Source organism: Rhinolophus sinicus, linkage group LG10 (genome assembly GCF_036562045.2).
Source record: "Rhinolophus sinicus isolate RSC01 linkage group LG10, ASM3656204v1, whole genome shotgun sequence".
In the NCBI taxonomy this organism is placed as follows: Eukaryota; Metazoa; Chordata; class Mammalia; order Chiroptera; family Rhinolophidae; genus Rhinolophus; species Rhinolophus sinicus.
The window spans coordinates 31,306,801-31,327,128 of record NC_133759.1 but is presented as its reverse complement, the minus strand read 5'-3'; the positions used below and the strand labels follow the sequence as shown (position 1 = coordinate 31,327,128).

General features: G+C 39.2%; 2 protein-coding genes across 9 annotated transcripts in view; one reads left to right on the top strand and one right to left on the bottom strand.

Annotated features, from left to right (window-relative positions):
* The window catches only part of NEK11 (NIMA related kinase 11), a 192,279-nt gene extending 192,158 nt beyond the window's left edge, over positions 1–121 (bottom strand). Inside the window, exon 1 of the mRNA XM_074312832.1 lies at positions 21–121. The gene's annotated coding sequence lies outside the window, so the exon portion shown is untranslated. The remainder of the gene's footprint in view (positions 1–20) is intronic.
* Positions 43–12,250, top strand: ASTE1 (asteroid homolog 1). Of its 8 annotated transcripts, XM_074312831.1 has the most exons (7): positions 43–182; positions 1,211–1,345; positions 1,490–2,422; positions 2,582–2,809; positions 7,653–7,863; positions 9,645–9,840; positions 11,569–12,250. In XM_074312831.1, the coding sequence occupies exons 3-7, from the start codon at positions 1,511–1,513 to the stop codon at positions 11,894–11,896; spliced, it is 1,875 nt and encodes a 624-aa protein (XP_074168932.1). In that variant the 5' UTR covers positions 43–182; positions 1,211–1,345; positions 1,490–1,510; the 3' UTR covers positions 11,897–12,250. The 8 variants fall into 8 exon arrangements, with proteins under 8 accessions (XP_074168932.1, XP_019581516.2, XP_019581520.2 ...); XM_019725957.2 differs by having other exon boundaries at positions 1,490–2,809; XM_019725961.2 differs by having other exon boundaries at positions 49–182; positions 1,289–1,345; positions 1,490–2,809.
* Positions 12,251–20,328: the final 8,078 nt, after the last annotated feature.

Genomic DNA, 20,328 nt, shown 5'->3' with positions numbered 1-20,328 from the left:
GCGGGCCTAGCTTCCCTAACCTGACAGCGGCCATTTCGGAGCGTGCTTCTCAGCCTTCCCTAGTAGCGACCTCGCGGCGGAGCGCCTACCCGGCCGCTGTCGGGCGCTGCTGGCTTTACGGGCCTCCCAGTGACGTCATACCCAGAGGCTTCCGGTTCCCGCGGTTGGGGTCGGCCTCTCAGGTGCCTGGGCTTCCGGCTTCCCCTCCTCACCTGAGAGCTTCTAATGTAGGGGCTGGGCTTCTGGGAGGACGGAGGAGGTGGGCTCTGCTGTTGGTCCTGGTGGCGGGTCGTGAAGGCCCAGGTGGGGCGAGGTACGAAGGCCTGTATTTGAGGACTTAGATCAAACCTCACGTGTGCCATTACCCTACCCAGCACGCATTTGTTGAACAGCTACTCTGCAAGGTTCTGTAGTTAGCTTGGGATAAATTGACAAGGTCTCAGCTGGCATAAGATTTACAAGACAAACTTCTAAAGAAATAAGTACTATACAGAACACGGTGCTGAGATACGGCCAAGATGGGTGAAGTGAGTCAGGCGCAAAATGCAAGGGGATGCCCAAAACTCTGTAATCAAGATAAATATATTTTATTGCAGTATCATTAAAAATCAAAATTAATGCAAAAAAAAAAAAATCCATGCTTGACGTAATCTCATGATTTTGTAACAGTATCATGTTGAGTCATATTGGAGCCTGAGGCTAAAGGAGAAACTTGTAATACTGATCCTGTGACTTAAGTTAGCCAGATGTTGAAGATGTTGTTTTGTAACGGCCTGATATGCAAAGAGAAGAAGATGAGAAGAGCTTCTGGTTAGGGTAAAACTGGAGAGTTAGGTTTCTGGAGGCATGAGAACTTTCCTTACTCAAAACTATGCCAATTAAAATGGACCCATAAGCCAGTCTGAAAGAAGTTCCCAGATTCTGATTGTCAAAAAAGAAAAACTGGATCCGTATCATTGACCCGACACACTTTAGTTAACTGAAGCCCAGTGCTTTCTGATTTATTAATTATGAGATTGAGAAGGATATAATTTTTATGGCTTAGGGCTTTTTGACCCCACAAAATAAATATTCTGTATTGTGACTATTAAATATTCTGTATGGTGACTCATAAGTTATTTGTATGATAACCATTAACTATTGCAATATCAATATCACAGAAGTGCTCTACTAGTGTGTCAATAATGGACTTTGACTGACTATCCTTTAGAATCACCAGCAGCCTCCATTTGTATCCAAAGATCAAACTCCATGAGAAACTATTGAGTTTGTGCCTTGCAACACACAGGGAAAGCAAAAGAGAAGGAAAAAGCACCCAGCTGGTTGGTGTTGCCTGAGGATTTAGGTAAGAATTGAGATTCTGACACCTGATATGTTGTATTTAAAGAGCTCTTTATAACATTTGCTGTTGATTTGATGGTGCTCGAAACAGTGACTTGGTCCCCTGTAAAAAGCATCATTTCAAAGTGTGTTCTTTTGTTTTAAACAGGCAATTCTTCAGACAGTCGTCATGGGTATCCGAGGACTAATGAGTTTTGTGGAAGATCACAGTAATGAGTTCTTCACTGATTTGAAGTTGCGAGACACAAAAATTATCATTGATGGCTATGCTCTCTTCCACCGGCTTTGCTTCAATTCCAACTTGGAGCTCCGGTATGGAGGGGACTATGATTCTTTTGCAGATGTTGTACAAAAGTTCTTTCAATCAATGTTTGCTTGTAATATATGTCCATATGTTGTATTAGATGGAGGATGTGACATTTCAGATAAAAAGCTTACAACTTTGAAGGATCGAGCTAAAGAGAAGATCCAGATGGCCCATTCCCTTTCTGTTGGTGGGGGTGGGTATGTATGTCCCTTACTCATCCGGGAAGTGTTCATCCAGGTTTTGACCAAGCTGCAGGTATGTTTTGTCCAGTGCTTTTCAGAAGCAGATCGGGACATTATGACACTGGCTAATCATTGGAATTGCCCTGTATTATCATCAGATAGTGACTTTTGCATTTTTGACCTGAAAACTGGGTTTTGCCCATTGAATAGCTTTCAGTGGAGAAACATGAACACAATTAAGGGCACACAGGACTACTATATCCCTGCCAAATGCTTTTCCCTGGATGCACTCTGCCATTACTTCAGCAATATGAATAAAGCTCTACTACCTCTCTTTGCGGTGCTATGTGGAAATGACTATATTAACCTGCCCATCATGGAGAGATTCTTAAGTAAAGTACGTCTTCCTCTTGGAGCTGCCAGTTCTAAGGGGAGGAGACACCACCGAGTTCTGGGACTTCTGAATTGGTTGTCTCACTTTGCTGACCCCACTGAAGCACTAGATAATGTTCTGAAATATCTACCAAAAAAGGATCAAGAAAATGTTAAGGAACTTCTCTGCTGTTCCATGGAAGAATACCAGCAGTCCCAGGTGAAGCTGCAGGATTTCTTCCAGTGTGGTACTTATGTCTGTCCAGATGCCTTGAATCTAGGTTTACCAGAATGGGTACTAGTAGCTTTGGCCAAAGGCCAGCTAGCTCCTTTCATCAGCGATGCTTTGGTGCTAAGACGGACCATTCTTCACACACAGGTAGAAAACATGCAGCAACCAAATGCCTACAGAATATCTCTGCCCATCCGGCAGGTCATCTATGGGCTTCTTTTGAATGTTTCTCCACATCTGGAAAACATGTCCTGGAATTCATTGCCTCCACAGACTTTCAGCGAAGTGGAAAGGGTTAACAAAACTATCCAGACATCAATTGTTGATGCAGTAGAACTGCCCCAAGATCATTGTGACTTAAGCAAATTGACTGAGGTAAGTGTTTGTAGTTACTAGTGTAATGTTTGTAAAGCACTTTCCAGGTTACAAAACGCTTTTATGTATGTTAGCTCTCTTAATATAACAAACAGGTTGGTTGCCGTATTGCTCGCATTTCATAGGTCAGGAAACTAGGGCTCAAAGTAGGTAACTATATAATACCTCAACCAGGGAGTGTCAGTGCTAGGACTCACAGCTAGATCTTTTAGCTCCAAATCTGCGATTTCCACTGTACTTCAGTAGTCTGTGTTATCTTTATAGTTATTAACTTATACTCCGGTGATACTAGTTGTCAACAGAAAGGGGGTTATGTGGCTTAAAAAAAGAGAAAGGAAGAAGTTTTGAGCTACAAAAAAACAAAAACGTAAGTGTGCCTACAGGCATTGAGCATAGGCATAACTAACATCTCAGACTGTACCAGCTTTCAATTAACAAGATTTATATTGACGCTTGGGTCTAATTTTTAATTTTTATTGATGAAGACTTTTTTTTTAGGCTTTCGATTTATGGCATCATGGTGATTTGCTTATTTTGATACTGAAAACATGACTCTTAGCCTGAGTCAGTGTTGCTTAAACCTGAGTAACAGACCAATCGCCTTTTCAAGGTAAAAAGCATTCTCCTGGATCCCAGTGTTTACTTTGTTTTTTATATGACACAAATAAATTAAAAATCACGAATAGCTATGAAACTGCTTATGCTAATACAATTAAATTTACCAATTAAGTGCAGATAAACTTAGACTACCAATTGAAATGCCCACTGTGGGTCTTCTTAAATCGAACTGAATATTCAGACTCCCGAGACTCATAGGTTGCTGTTGGTGCCCGTCAACTGAGGATGTAGAACAGCAACCATAGCTTCCCAGCAGGTTTGAATCAGGCTTTCCTTTAATGTGGGAGACCTTGCAACATTGGTTCTCCACTGGGGGTGATTTCACACACCCCCACCCCCAGGGAAGGCGATATTTGGCAATGTCTGAAGACACTTTTGATTGTCACTACCTGAGAGTTGGGGATGGGGGTGGGGGAAGGGGAGGGTTTTTAGTGGGAAGAGGTTTCAAGGATGCTGCTAAACATCCTGCAATGCACAGGAGACTTCTCCACAACAAAGAATTTTCCAGCCCAAATTGTCAGTGATGCCAGTCCGTGGCCTACTCAGCGGAGCAGGAACTCGCCCCTTTCGCCTCCCCGTTAGTGACAGCTCAGGCAGGAGCAAACAGGATTCACATCAAGGTGGTCCAAGAGCCTCCTTGGCAATGAGGAATGACTGCTAATGGGAACAGGGACTTTTTGGGGAGATGAAATGTTCTGGAAGTAGTTATGATTGCACAGGCTTATAAATACACTAAAACCACTTTAAAAGGATGAATTTTATGCCATGTGAAATATGTCTCAATTAAAGAAATAGAAAGTCTCACTGCTTCTTCCCCACAGGATCCAATCTTGCTTGTAACAATTCCATAGATACAGCTTTCAAGGTCTCTGCAAGGGACATGCTTGATTACAAGTCATTGCAGTCAGAGAAGCCCCAGGATATAGTGTTTACAGTTCATTTATAGTTCAAGTCTAGATGCAGTTTTACAAGAGTCATTTTTATCATGCTAAGTAACACAGCTGACAAACTTTATCATGTTTCTAGGTTTACATAACTAGAAAGTTGAACATAGGTCAAATTCCAGACAGATGGGATTTATTAGACCTTTACCCACACCAGTAAAATTGTAATTAGCAACATTCTAAAGAATGGTGTTTTGCTGAAATGACATTTCTGCTCACACCATAAATGGTGCTGTGTCGGAGGGCTTTTTAAAACTTTTTTATGGCTTTATTGAAAAATCATTGACGTACACTGGCAATGCCCATATTTAAAGTGTGCACTTTCGAGTTTTGATGCATGCTTACATTCGTGAATCCATCCTGCAATTAAAGAATGTTTTCCATCACCCCTAAAAGTTTCCTCTTGCCTCTTTGCAATTCATCCCTCTGTGCATATGTGCATATAGCAGAGTGCACACATAATTATACAGCTTGATGAATTTTCACCTACTCGACAGTTCCATGTAAAGAGCACCCAGATGCAGACTCATTATCAGCACCCTAGTGGATGGTTCCAGTCACTTCTCCCACCGCTGTCATCACTACTCTGACTTCTAACAACATTGAATCGTTATGATTGTTTTAATACTTTATAAAAATTGAATCGTACAGTGTGAATCTTTCATCTGGCTTCTTTTATTGAGTTTGTGAGATTCATTCATGTCACTGTGAGTAGTTGTAAATCATTCATTTCTCGTTGCTGTATACTATTACATAGTGGGAATATTCCACAGTTGGTTTTTCATCTTATAGCTGACGGGCATTTTGGTAGTTTGCAGTTGGGGCTATTATGAATAGTGCTATGAACATTTAGTGCACACCATTTAGTGAAAATATAATATGAACACATTTATATTGCATATGTAACTTGCAAAAGAAAGTAGAGTGGGATTGATGGGTTGTAGGATACCCATATGTTCAGCTTAGAAGATATATGCCAAATGGCCTTGTAAAGTGGTTTTACCAATTAATATTCCTACCAGCAGTTATAAAAATTCCTCTTATTTTACACCCTTGCTGATACTTGGTATTTTCTATCCTTTAAAAAAAAAAAGTATGTATTCTAATAGTTGTGTGGAGGCATCATTTTAGCCAATTTAGTAGGTGTTAATTTATATTTCTCTGATGACTGATTTGAGCATCATTGGCCATTTGGATATTGTTATGTAAGTTTCTGTTCAAAGTGTTTTGCCCATTTTCCTGTTCGTTTTTTTATTTTTATACAAAGGTCCTTTGTCAGATAACATGTATTGTGAATTGCTTCTCTCATTCTGTGAATTGTCTTTTCATTCTAGTATGTTTTGATAAACAGAAATTCTTAATATAGTATAATTTAAATTTTTATTTATGGTTATCCCTTTGATGACCTACTTAAGAATGTACTGCCTACTGCAAGGTCATGAAAAAATTTTTTGCCTTTCACATTTAGATCTACAATCTATCTAGAACTGATTTGTTTCTATATGGTGTGACACAGGGATCAGGACACTTCTCCACTTTTCATGAGACATGAAAATCCAGTTAAGTCAATTTGTATAGCACGTTGATTATACTTGCTAAATGGAGGTGACAACTGATCTCATCACTTATCTTATTCAAAGTAGGGTGAAATTTTAGTTCACTGTTTATGCGTGATATCATTTGGATTTCCCTTGGCATAAGCTAATCGATTCTGTAATTAGTCCATGATAATTCTAAAACAGTATCAGGTGCAAATGTGATTCCAGAGACAAATGCAGGTAAAAGTATAGAAATTTTGTGATAGTGTCTTTCATTTTGTTTTTCTTAACATGATGTGGCAATAATACTTTGATCATCTGCTTTGTGCCAACTATTGTAATGGAAACTTCATACAATCTCCCATTTAATTCCCACAGTAAAGACATAGGATGGGATTTCCTTTTTGGTCACATTAGTTGCAGTTGACAGAGCATCACTCAGGTTAACCAATGAGAGGTTAATCATAAAGAGACGGAAGTGGATCATTCTTGGGGAGGGAGGTGGTGCCAAGACCAGCCTCTCTCTGAGCACCTCTGCCTCTGTGCGGCAGCTGCTTCTGCAGGCTTATGCTTTCCCTCCTCCTGGGAGGGAGGGAAAGGAGTTGTCACATGAGATAAAACCTAACCAGATCTAACGGCTGTGAGCAGAGTAGTTCCCCTTTTGGAAGGGGCTAAGGACTGGTGGGTTCCATGAAACATTTTGTATCTCACCATAGTGCTCATTTTACAGATGATCAGACTGGCTGTAGAAAAGCTCAGAAACTTGCCTGAGGCCATGGAGTTAGTGAGGGACAGAATGTCTCTGAAGTCAAGCTCAGACTCCTTTGTTCACACTAGAAGTACAACTATTTTTCTCCCAAAGTTTGTCAAGTCCCCCTGAAGGTGCTCTTTTAATAGTACTAATTTCCTTGTCTGTGAAAGTATGTGACCTGGAAGGTTCCTTATGGTTCTTAAGATTAATTAGGGAAAATTATTTCAGCGAGCCCAAAGCCCTTATAGCTGTTTACTTCCTTTTATTTGAAGTGCACGCTCTAAAACATGGAGCATAAAGGAGTGTGGTGTGTTACTGCCAGCACAGAGCAGGTAGTCGTTAAATATTCCTATGTCCCTTGAATATACTTCACCTACAGGTAGCCACCCTTGGACAATCCCTGTGTGGGAGAACACGAAGACAATAAAACATTCAGCGGGGTAGGGTAATGAGACAGGGCTCAAACAAATAGAAGGCTGCTGTATGATAATGCCCAAGGGTGCATGTAACCCAAGTTTTTTCTGGAAGTGGTCTGTAATGGTGTCGTGGAGGTGGTGGGGCCTAAATACTCACTGGCAAGTAAAGTGGTGGTTGAGCATAGATTTTTCTCAAAGCAGAAGTTGAAATGCAGATTCCTGGGCTCCCCTTGGATTTACCGACTCAAAATTTAGGGAGCGGAGCTTGAGGATGGAATTTTTAACAAGCTCCCCAAGTGCATGTACACGGAAGATGCTCACCAGCCTACATGGAGGATAGAATGACAAGAGCAAGGGCTGTGTAGCAGGAGTAGACAATACATTCAGTCAACCATATTTATTAACCACCTTATTAATGTTCTAAATGCTTTGAGTGTGGCTGATTTTTTTTTTCCCCACAGGAAGGTAAGAAACTGATACAGCAGTTTCATTTTCATTAAAGTCTCTTCTTACTAGGAAAAAGAAAAAAAGACATTCCCCAAAGTAACTTGCAGGATGTTTGTTATGCATTTTCAGCTCTCCTTGGCTAGACGGCTGACACTCCTGTTAGAAACGCTGAAGGTGAAACAGACCATCCTGGACACAGTCCCTGCTTCGTTGAAACTGCCCATTGCTGTCATTTGCTATTGGTTGCAGCACACACAGGCCAAGGCCAAGCTGCATCATCTACAAGCCTTACTGCTGGGGATGCTGATGGGTCCCTTGCATGCCATGATCAACAGCCCTGGTAGGTACCTGGAAGTCCAGGAGTGTATTTTTGCATGTTACTTACATGTAATAGAAAGTTTACACCAACAAACACATATTCTTGGATTATCTACTCCTGTCAATTCTATCAGAACTTAGAAACGGAGGCACCAGTATGTCATTCATTCATTGGCAACTATTTTTGAGCACTTCCATGTGCTGGGCTCAATGCTGGAGGGTTTGATTTCAAGGGCACAGTAGTGAAAATGAACTGATACCACATCACCTAATCCCATCTGCTCTGTGGCACAAATGCTTTCACCTATGAAGTAGGACTGTGATAGGCCAGCTGCATTTTGTGTTCCACGCTTTCTGTCCCTATCCTTGTGGTCAATACAGCAGCAGCGGCATCAGTAGAAACACAATTAAATTTTCCCATGGGTGAAACTTCTGAGTACCTACAAGCACGATCAACATCCATGTTTGTGCTGTTTTTTTACTTTTCTTTTTCTCCATTGTAAGTTTCAATTAGTAAGTAAGTAGTGATGGTAGAAATACTAACTTCTATTTCTATTGGAGAAATACTCTTTGAGGCAGTTTCATCTGCAATTAAATATTAGGTGAAATAAATGTTGATGCATTGGAGCACTTGTTCTCCAATGGAATTATTCTCTTTAAAGATTATGAATGCTGTGACAGCTTATGTAAATATGTGCAAGTTAACACACTCTAGAACAGTAGTATTCAAAAGGATAGCTACTCGCCACATTTCAAGTGCTCAGTAGCCACCTGTGGCTAGAGGACAGGGCAGATACAGGACATTTCCGTCATGACAGAAAGTTCTACTGGCTAGTGCTACTCTGGAGTTCACTTTTTAAAATAAGTTAAATGAAAGAATGAACCAGCATAGACTCCAAGACAAGTGTGAGAGTAGCTGTCAGAAGGGACTGTTGTATGACAGCCAACTTCATGCAAAACTAGGAAGTTAAGCGCCACTGCTGGTTAAGACATAAGTTTAGGGTATTTCCTCTCATTGAATAATATAGTTAAAATTCTCAGAGCACAAGCCTGTTCAATTTTTACGTGAGTCCAATAGAAGGGGCATGTCAAGGGTCTGTTTCTTTTCTTTTAGGAATTGTGGACCCGGCACTCTGCTGCTCGCTAATTGGTAAAAGGTGGGCCTCCTTTTTATAATTTTCAAGTTGGTCCGGATGTTCTTTTGTGCATCCCTGCTCAGAGAAACCTGCAGGAGCTTATAGCTGAACACACGCAGCATTCTTCACGCCCAGGATTTTTGCTTCTTGCCCCTTATCCTCTGTGAAGAAGCTGATTATTTGCCACATTCTCTAGGAGTCATGCTTTAGTTTTCCTCCCATTAAACAGAAATTAAAATGTGCTTTGGACACACAGGCTGTTACTTTAAGTGCACTATAGCATGGGGTCTCCATGAAAGGAAGTTTGGTGGAAGAGAACAATAAAGAATGATATTTAGTAGTAATTTGTATTTTTCAGAGAGACAGATTTAGGATTTGGAGAGTTTGATGCAGATGTGTTTAGACCAGTGGAAGAGATACTGTTTTATAAAATAATCTGAGGTTGAATAAAGTTAGGCTAGCGTTAAAAAGGCATTTCAGTATAATATTTCAGTTTATACAGCAAGGCTTTTACACTGACATTAAAATAGTAAAGAGCCAGAAAAGCATTTTGGTTATTTAAACTAAATTTTTTCTTCATGGAATTTGAAGTTATAATATATAAAGAAAATGACAAGCTGATACAGTCTTTTGGGGAATACTTCCCTTGGGTTGTTTCTTTCTCTAGATAAGAAACATCTGCGGGAGGATGGTGCTAAGATGTTGTATGAAGAGTTGCAAAGAATGAAGGAGCAGACACGGCCAGGCACGAGACTGCATTTAGACACAGCCCACATCTTCTGTCAGTGGCAGTGCTGTCTGCAGATGGGGATGTATCTCAATCAGCTGCTGTCCACGCCTCTCCCCGAGCCGGACCTAACTCGGTAAGCACCACGGAAGCTAGTTCAGATGGCCGCACACCACAGAAGTAAATACTCTTATTTATATTTAAAGCAAATAAGTTATTTTAAAAAAATAATCTTAGTATAATTGGTTTTGGAGCACTGTTATAGCTAAAGAACTGGAAACAGAAACAAATATTTCCATAGTCCCAAAGTTTCCATGATTTGATCAGATTTTTAAAAAATCAGTTCTAAAGTAGAAGAAAGAGGCAGTTGTTGGCAGGATATAACTCATTCCCTCATTCCTTTTAAATCTTGTTCAATTACCACTTTATAAAGGCTTTTTCTGATCATCCTACTGAACTATTACTCTCTACTTCTAGTCACTCTAGTCTTATTACTCTTTTATATTTCTGTAATTGCATTTCTGACCACTTGGCATATTGTTCACTCATTCATTCAAATATTAATTAAATGCCTACTCTGTGCCTATGGTGTAGTGAACAAAACATTTAAAAAAATCTCCACTGTCATGGAGAGATTTTATTCTAGCGAGATGACTATTAGATGCTTAAGTGAACTTTATCTAGGGTTTTTGTTTTGCCTGGCAAGTATGAAGAAGGCAGATGCAGCCTGTATGCCAGTGATTGTAATGTTTGATTATGGAGTTGAAGCTGTGTAAAAAAGAAATGATAGCAGTAGCGTGTGGGCCAGTGAAAAAGCAGCAGGATCAATGGATTGGACGTCCTGGTGATTGTCCATCCAGAAGGTACTAGAGGGAGTGAGGAAGGTAAACGGGAGACGGGTAGAAAATGGAGTTGAGATTGTATATATGCACTGTCTCTCTCCACTTGAATGTAAGCTCTATGAGGGCAGGGTCCTGGCTATTTTATGTACTGTTGTATCCCCAGTGTCCAGCATATGGTAAGTACTCAAATATTTGTTGCATAAATGAGTGCTATATGGAGGCATACAAAATACGCTGAAAAGTTGGAAAGCTTCCTAGCAGTAAATAGTGTTGTTTACGTATCTCTGGGCCTCATATATAAGCTAACCCTAGAACCCTCTACCAAATAAGATTAATTGGCCTTTGACCTATGGATTTTTTATTCCATAATTTAGGTCATTCTTGATTGGATCCTCTCAAGTTACCAGAAATCCCTTTAAAACAAAGCAGGAAAAACAAGACCAAACAGTTCTCTTAATAATGATTTCAGTAGGATTTTTCTTGCATCTCAGCATTACCAAAGCTTCTTAATTGATGATTCTACACTGATTAAATGATGGTTCTACATCAAGTGCTAAGGCACCAGTTGTTCAGCTCTGGCAGTTAGTCGTTATATATTAAATTTCTGGCTTGCAGTTACTCCCATCTTATATTTGTGAAGTAGGTTTTTAGTCCAAGTGACTGAATGACCTTGCAAATGATACCATTAAATTTTCTCGTATTTCAACAGTCTGCCTCTTTGGTTTATCAAAGGCATTCTTTCTTTGAAGTGTTAAGAGGCCTCCTCAACTTGGAGCTAGTGGCAGAACCAGCAAGCCTCCCTTACTTAATTTGTTCATAAAAATATCGCCAACCAAGAAGTAATCTCTGTAATAACTCAGTTCCTTCCTTCAAGGAACAGATGATTCCTAAGTAATTTTAATAGTAATTTTATAGAAGAGTTCTCAGCGGTTAGATGCATTTGCTGAAGCTGTGTTAACCATGCTTGTCCCAGTGCACTGAACCTATGCTTTAACAGCACCTTTCTCTCTCCCATTCAACAGCCTGTATAGTGGAAGCCTAGTGCATGGACTATGCAGGCAACTTCTAACGTCGACCTCTGTAGAAAGTCTCCTGAGCATGTGTCCTGAGGCAAAGCAACTTTATGATCATCTGTTCAATGCCACGAGGGCATTTGCCCCTGCTGCATTACTCCTACCAAAGGGTAAATCAAATTCAAAAAAAAAAAGGCAAAAGAAACAAGGTACCAACCGATCAAAGAACAAAGTGGGAACCATCTCAGACACTAGATGTTGGTATGAGGTAAGCAATCGGTTTGGGCCATTAATGGTTGAAAATATTGAGGAACATCAGGCCTCAGAGCTTGAATAAACTGTCTGCAACCAGATGTATAAATCTCACTTAAAATTTTTCTGTTAACTCCCTTAAAATGATTAACTTTTCTCTTTACAACTAACCTGTTAGGGGATAAACATTGCAATAGGTAATCTTTGAATTTCAAGGTATTTTGTATTCTTTTAATAAATACAACCTGATTTAAGAAACTTCTGTATTCCTTATAGACATTTGAATGCATATTTGGAGGGGTGATCGGTTAGCTCAGTTGGTTAGAGTGTGGTGCTAAAAACACCAAGGTTGCCGGTTCGATCCCCGCATGGGCCACTGTGAGCTGCGCCTTCCTTAAAAATAAATAAAATAAAATCAATGTTTTTTTTAAAAAAGAAAGCATATTTGTACTTCTCAAGTTCCATTTCAGTAAGTTACTAATAATAGTCTATAATCTTTAAATTGCAACAAGTTGTCAGCTATGTTTTCAAAACGAGAATTCCTACTTCAATTACTTCCTTTAAGCAGAAGCTGGGCTATCATTTAAAAAAAAAAAAAATCTTTATACAAAAAATCTTCATTCTCTATTGTGAAAGGTTCTGACTTGGAAGATAGAAGTTAGGATGCCAGACAGAAAACTATATGCCTTTAAGTACTTAGTAAATGAGACCATGGCAGGGTTCATTAGCTCTTTAGATATGCCCCAGGTTTCAAAGCAGATGCTGAAACTCTAATGGCCCCAACAAAATAAGAAACAGCATCTTGAGCTGCTAGATCATTGGAGGAGGAAACACCAGGAAGAAATTAAAGTATTGGAGATACATGAAGCAATACCAGAATCTAGGCCATTTCTTATACTACAGGTTTTGACCCATTAATGGGATGTGAAATTAATGAGTCATAACCAGCATTTTTAATGAAAAATATCAGATATGCATATTATATATTAGATGGTTGTGCAAAATGTATTTCCCACTGTGGATTGCAGTCAGAAGACACTGCACTGGAACACATTAAAGGCAGCTAAAATTACAAATACCAACAGACTTGTGAAGGTACTGGCGAGTTTCAAATAAAGAACTTGAAAATAAAAGAGTAAGTGGAATAAAAATATTTGAGCAAGATCTGAAAGTATATTCCTAACTTCATTTGTATTCATACAAATTGTGTTCTTCCTTTCTTCTCTACTTTCTCACTGGCATATTCCCTGCGTAATAACCCGAAATATGGTTTCAAGCTGCCATTTTGAACAAGCTTATGTTCAGTTACTAAAATCTGGGAAATAATTCGCTCCACTCTCCTGGCAGTACCATACTCTTAGAGTAAGTACAGCATCACCAATGTTGCAAACACACCTCCAAAGTATTGACTGGCTTCAGCCATTTACAAAAAGCGAAAACACAATCTCATTTGCGCCTCAAGTTTTCAACCCTAAAGATTGGCTTCTGTTTCAAATAAAAGTTCTTGAAATAAGGAAATTTCTGTTTATTACTTTAGAAAGAGTGCATGAGGCTCTTTATGAGTTTTTGTCTCTAAAGAAATGGTTATTCCCAGAAGAATCAAGAACAGAGCAGTCATACGCACCTATTTTTGAGAAGATATGTATTTTTCCAGCAAATAGTGGATTTAATATGGATTGTAAGTATGTAAGACCTTATTATATCAAAAATCTCTTTTCCTTGATTCCTGGAGTTGAGGGACAATTATAACAATGTAAGCGTCCTACTTTCTGACTAATCAACTCTGCTTTTTAAAACCACCAACCTTGCATGGAAAGCCATTCATTCCCACTTCCACTTTGACAAATAACTGGTTTGACAGGCACCAAACTTAAGAGTGTATGAGCTACAGAGTTTAATTAAAAGTCAGTTATATCAATCATCTTTTTCTTTCATTAAAAGTTTTTCAAGCCAAGGGGCCCTCCTTCGGTAGACTTAAGAAGTCAGATTCCCTTCGCTAGCCATTGCAATCAGGGCGATTCACTTGAAATTACTCAACCTTACAGTAAAGGAGTTAAAAATCTAATAATGCCCATTAACTCTTACTCTGTGTGAAAATTCAGGAAAGTTACCTACCCCAGTATGTATCCTGTCCTGTATTAAATGAGAGGTCATAAATATGCCACAGGATATCTGAGGGGGGTTACCAAAGAAATATGACATAGTTCCCAACTCTCAGAGGACATACTGTGTAAGCTGCTTAGAGACAGCACACAATGAAGTAAGAGAACATTTTATGAAGCGATCTGTCAGGTGCAAAATGGCCAAGTGCAGACTGAATGCTACAGAGACAGCAGTCACCAGGATGAGGAGAGGTCAAATCAGGATTTTCAGACCTGGCTTTTGAGCTTGGCTTTAAGAGACAGATGGAATTCAGATGAGGTACAGGAAGCAATGAGATCACATGTGTTGAAGCAGAGTATGTCCCATATTCCACTTGGAAAATGTTTCCTGTTTTTAATCAAGGCTTTAGGTCTTGCTCTTTCTGACTGAGTTCTACCTAATGACATCTCACCTGAGGCTTTGGAAATGTGTGTCATCAAAAAGCAGTTCAAGTAACAAAAGGAACTCTGGACTCCTAAAATGAATAATTTTAGAAATGAAGTTGGAGAGAGAAAAACAATGTAATCAATCATGTTCTGTGTTGTGGTAAAATTATACTTGAACTTTATTTTTAGAAGCCCTTTTTGAGATACCTGGACTTACAAAGTGTGTGTGTGTGTGTGTGTCCTATAAACTCTAAAGGCCTTTCATGAAAATTGACCATAAGAAAAAGAATTCAAATTAATTAGTTTTAGCAGATAAAGACCTCTATAGCTAGAAAGGTCTTAGAATTATCTTTTCCTCCTTTATGCATAAAATAAATGAATCGATGCTTATGCCTCAATTTTCCCTATCTGTAAAATGGGGATCCCAATAGTTCAAATTATTGTCTAAGGATAAAATAACATGTACTTTTTGTTACACAACACAGTGCCCAGCACTAAAAACATACAGCACATGACAGCCATTATTACTACATCCACACATGAAAACCAAAAGCAAATCAAGGGATCTGGGAAGAAGTACGAGTGCTGAATAGGAAGATCAAGGCACTATGAGACCAGTAGTTGCCAGAGCTAATGGCAGAATTTTGCAAAGGCCATGGAAGTCAGCACTAGCGAATATGGCGAAGATGAGGACAAGAGTGTGAGAATATTAAAGCAACTTCAGCCACGCTGTTAGGCTGAAGCCATACTGGAAAGAGTGGGTAAGTGCCAAGAGACTGTGAATAGGGAGCCAAGCTCAACCTCAGAAGATAGTGAAAAAAGACCAGAAGGAACTATCCATATGTGAGTATTAATATTTGTGCCCTTCCTGCCTTTTCTTGTTATCAAGGAATTTTCTGTATTGTTTTTAAACCCAATTTGAAAGAGCCCTGGCCGTGTTTAAAGATAGGAAAAAAATTAGGAGTAGATCTTAAAACTTCCTGCAAATGTCCTGCAATGAGCAGGGTTATATCCTGGCCCTAGCCAATAACCCTAAGGAGGCCAAACCCAGTTTTCCCTTAGAGACATTTCCACAGTTACTGGCATGTTATTTGGCTGGCTGGTACAGCATGAATCCAGAGCAGCACCTGGAAAGCAGCCACCCCCAAGACAAAGGAGAAATCACTTCTGTAAAAGGATAAACTTTCACTAGTACACAACTCCAAGCACAGTGACCGTAATACTTTTACTGAGATGGATGTGGGGGTACTTGGTATTTATCTCATGTCTTTCGTTGATGCATTTCAGTCAAGACAACTCTCTATTCTGTACCTTGTACCAATTTAAAATTAATACTATTTTGAACAGATGGATTAAAAAGACGCCTCCCCACTTTCAGCTGGAACTGCCTGAGCCATACATACGCATTAAGTAGCTTTGGCATTCCTTTCCAGGTCTGAATGCTAAAATTCAGGCCCATCCAGCTGTAAAAAGTCTAAGGTAGGAACCTTACGCTGAGGAAAGACGTTTCAAAATTCATAGACTTGATGCAGCAAGCGATACACCAGTCTGTGAAAATGGGAGCTATAGATGCGATGACACATGGAACAGTGTTTCCGGCTAGCTCCACTGGATTCGGTTTACAGGGAGAGAAAGCGAATCTCACAGGAACATGTTGCAGTGCGCAAAGCAATCCTCGTAATTCCTAACTAGTCTGGAAAACATTTTAGGTACCTGGTTACAACAGCTAAATCTTTCTCAATATTTATGTATTTATGTGTATATTTATTTATGTAGACACTTCTACATGTATACATATTTTAAGAATCAATTTTCTCTTTACCACTTTGGAGACACTTGAGATTTCTGTGCACAACATAACCGATTGTGATCAGGATCAGGGAACAACTAGGAATGTTTTTGTAAAAACAAAACAAAAGTAGTAAGCTGATCAGAAAGTACCAATGTTGGATTTTTGAACATATGTGAGATAGAATCATTCATTGGGTTTTGTGAAGAGTATGCCATTATGTGAACTAGCATAAAAGATTAGAACTTTTCAGGTGTTTTAACACATAGCTAGTACTTTGGCGAATTGAGGTGCTAGTTCTTGAAGTACTGCTATGTGTCTGTCTAGGCATTCCTGCCCCCATGTCTTCCTCTGTCTGGTACACATTATGGGGGAATAAATCCAAGGATGTGGGCAGGAAAAGCAGGAAGTCTATTTTCATTGTGTCTCCATACTTGCTACCACGGATACCACGTAATTATGCCGCATGATACAGGGGTTATGTGGATTCATCTACCTATTAGCTGGTGAACTCGCTCTAATGTGAAAACTTTTTGAGTAAATACATAGTAACATTACTCTAGGAAAAAAATGGGTTTGTAAACGTACCAGTGAGACCTATAAAATTATTGCTAAAATTGCTATTGTCATACAGCATTTTATACTTCATTAAAATACTGGCAACCCTGTTTTCAGATTTCTTATTCAGTTGTCATTAATTTATGTAAGAGGGGGTGTAGTTGGGAAGTGGGGAACCACGGATATGTTAAGTTAGACATACCTTTTAGGCGCTTAAGTGGAGATATCTGTCGGGCAGCTGGATATATGTCTGGAGCCTTATATTAAAGTCTCTGGGTGTTGAGATTATGAAACGTTTTCCTCTCCGCTCCTCTATTTACAAATAACTCCAATGAGTATGTTGTACTATGAGAATCAGAGAAATGTTTGCAATACTTGAAGCCTCCGGGAATGATGGCATCAAGAGAGCAAGCTTCTGATGCTCCCTTGTCTTGCTCCAAGAAACTATGGAAAACAGGTTAAAAAAAAGGGGGGGGGGGGCGCTTTGGTGTTGAAATCTAGGAATAGTGACAGCCACAAACCCGTTTCCAATCACAAAATACTATAGCCCTTCAAACTTGCAATGAATGCAAGTTGTTTTTTTAAGACAAACTGAAGAAATTGCCCCTACTATGATAACCATAATCTATTTCGTAAAGCAGTAAGTCGGACAGCCAAGAGTGGGCTGTATTAGAGAAATTTCCTAAGCAGTATCATCATAACTTTTACCTTAGAAATGTGATAAATACTAAGCAAATACGTTTTGGTTTAGAATGTTGTCGTGAGACAATGAGTTAGAAAGTGTGTTTTTTCCCTAAGACTGAGCTGATAGGGTATTTTGGTTTCTACTAGTACTAAACTTTGTCTTCCCTAAGCAAGATAACATAATTTAGCCTACTCTAATTTGACCCGTTTCTGTTTGTATTAGGAGGAAACAACCAATGAGAGGGAAACCCCAATTCTCTTGTACATCCAAGAGGGCAGGCGGGGTCAGGTAGACCAGTGAGGAGCAGAATCTACCATAAAAGTTTAGGTGAGTGGTGGTGGTAGTGGTGTGTGTGGTGAGGAGCCCAACTCAGATGGAACAAAGGATCAAAACACACCACCCGATGTAAGAATAAGGAGCCTTGGTGATGAGATGGGACTGGTAACAGCTGCCATGTCCTCCCTGATGATGTTCTGAGAACAGAATGAGACTGACTTTGTCCACATAGGAGCCTTGGAAGAGACTCAGGGGAGTTACTGGTATCAAATCTGGTGTCAAGTACATCCGTCCCAGAGAGAACATCCTGTTGGGAGATTGGAGGGGAGAGAAAATTGATGCCACTTCTTTTCTGTCCACTGAATCCAACACATAGGTCTATTTTCCTCTTTTTGAATATATGAGCAGGCAACCTTTTCTGTTAATTATTTTAGGTTTAGTGGGCCATATGGACTCTGTTGCAGCTACTCACCTCAACTGTTGTAGCCTGAAAGCAGTGATAATACGTAAATGAACGAGCATAGCTGTGTTCCAATAAAACTTTATAAATCTGGCAGCAGACTGTTGGCCTGCACACCATTCTGTCAACCCCAAAACTAAATCAATAGCCCACGTGGTTGAGTTAGTGAGGTATTAAAATAGTTTCCCTAACTTTTAACACCTCTAGCTAATTCATGGGCTACCAGACCTGTTCCATGTAGAAAGATACTTATAATTTCTAATGCAATCCTACTATATAACCATATGGATGAATGTCAGAAAGAACATGAAAACATACTCATTTCTAACTCCCTACAATTGATCTAATGTTTACATGTAAAGTTTGTCACATCTTTCCTATGAAGCATACATTTTCTATAATCACCTATTTGGTTGGGGCTTGCTATATATTGCTCCAAAGACAGTGTTTTGTAAGACTCACACAATAAGTTCTTTCACATTATGCTTTTGAGATGCAGACTTGATGAAAAAGAGTAAATGGTCGAGGCATTACAGTATTTTCTTTTTAACCATAATATGGCACCAAATTGTTACTTCTCAACCAATGGGCATTCAGCATACTGATCATAGGGAAGGCCTTAATAGAAAATTGCTTTTAATAGAGCTGAGCGGATTGGTCTCTAAAAAAATAACTGTACTTAAAAGCATACTTTAAGTTCAGAAGCTGGAAATACTCAGAATCCAAAAATGGACCTCTAGGCTCATGCAGAACAATTTGCCCAATTTCTAGCACTGTGTGTTGTGGAAACTGAGATGTGGTTTCTACTCAGAGGGTTACTGAGTAGAACGATGCAGTGTTGCTCAAGAAATAAGTGATGGGGCGACCTTGATTTAGATATAAAAGGCAGTTCCGCCAGGCCTAACAGCCATGGAGGCCACCACAGAAATGTGAACCTTTGCCAGGATATTTTTCACTTTGGCTAGACTTGAGCAAAAAGGGACACGAATGGCAATGTCAGGTGTATACAGTGACCTGCACAGGACACTTTCTACCTGCAGCAGCTGTACAGACACAGGCAGCTACACTCGGGTGTACATAGGACCTTGGTGACATTTAGGCTAGAAAATAATCTGTAAGGATCAAAACTAATGGCTCAAATATTTTCCACTTGCCTCCTCCAACTTCACCACTTAATTTTCAATGAAAAAATATTATATCAAATTTCTATCTAGATTTATGCATGAAGTGGCTTGCACTTAAATTTCTAATACTTTCTAAAAAACAAAATCCCACAATTTTATGCCCAAATTTATGGCTGCTTTTATTCTTAATAGTATTTACAAGAAATGGTACTACACACACACACACACACACACACACACACACACACACACACATTTAGAGCAATCTGGAAAGGCCATCCTGTCTGTCTCTTCAGCTGGGTTTTGAAGAGCAAGTAAAAATTCTCATTCTCAAAATTGAGGCAGTGGAAAAAGGATTTCAAGTTGAAGGAATACTGCCCAAAAAGACTAGTAAGTGGATTGTGTTGGAACACCATGTGGGATATGAGGCTAGAAAGATCCAAGAAAGAATTATGAGTAAAATGGAAAAGAAAAAAAAAAAAAAAAAATCAACGTTTTCTACTCTCCTGCCATAAATTACTTGTTTGGAGCAAGCAGCTATTTTCTAATGTTCATGCTATTCACTTTCTGCGTTTCCACCTGCAGCAAACTTCAGTCTAAGTTATCAAGTTCTTTGCTCTACATATTCTCTCACCTCTTAAGAGAGTGTTTTACTGCAAACATCAAAAGTACGCGCATGTGCTACCAGTAATTCAGATCAGTGTTTTCTAGTCAGTAACCTTAATAACAGTTTCATTCAGAAAGCTTTGTAACAAAGGAGACTGTAATAGAATTCTAATCTTTTTCCCCCTGCATTTTGAATTTAAATAACTGTTTGCTGATTTTTAAGTAATAACTCTATAAAGAAACTATTTTCAAAAAATATCTTATTCTGTCAAAGCTGTTTACATTCATTTACTGCTTTACTTTTAGTGGAAAAAAAAAAGTATGATGCTTGTAATATGAAATTATTTTCCAACCACATTATAATTAGTCAGCCATAGCTTTAATTCATTCTGTGCTAGAGACCTCATCTAACATGTCCCTTGGGAAATTTCAAGGACACCACAAACCTGTCATTTCAAACTGACCTGTGTTCCACTGAAGGCTGGCTTTGG

What these genes read in the sequence shown, in the direction of transcription:
- ASTE1 (XM_019725957.2), top strand. Translation starts at nt 1,511, where the DNA reads ATGGGTATCCGAGGACTAATGAGTTTTGTGGAAGATCACAGTAATGAG. An exon ending in TGCCATGATCAACAGCCCTG is followed by an intron (nt 7,864 to 9,644) that starts GTAGGTACCTGG and finishes TTCTTTCTCTAG; the next exon opens with ATAAGAAACATCTGCGGGAG. An exon ending in CCCGAGCCGGACCTAACTCG is followed by an intron (nt 9,841 to 11,568) that starts GTAAGCACCACG and finishes CCCATTCAACAG; the next exon opens with CCTGTATAGTGGAAGCCTAG.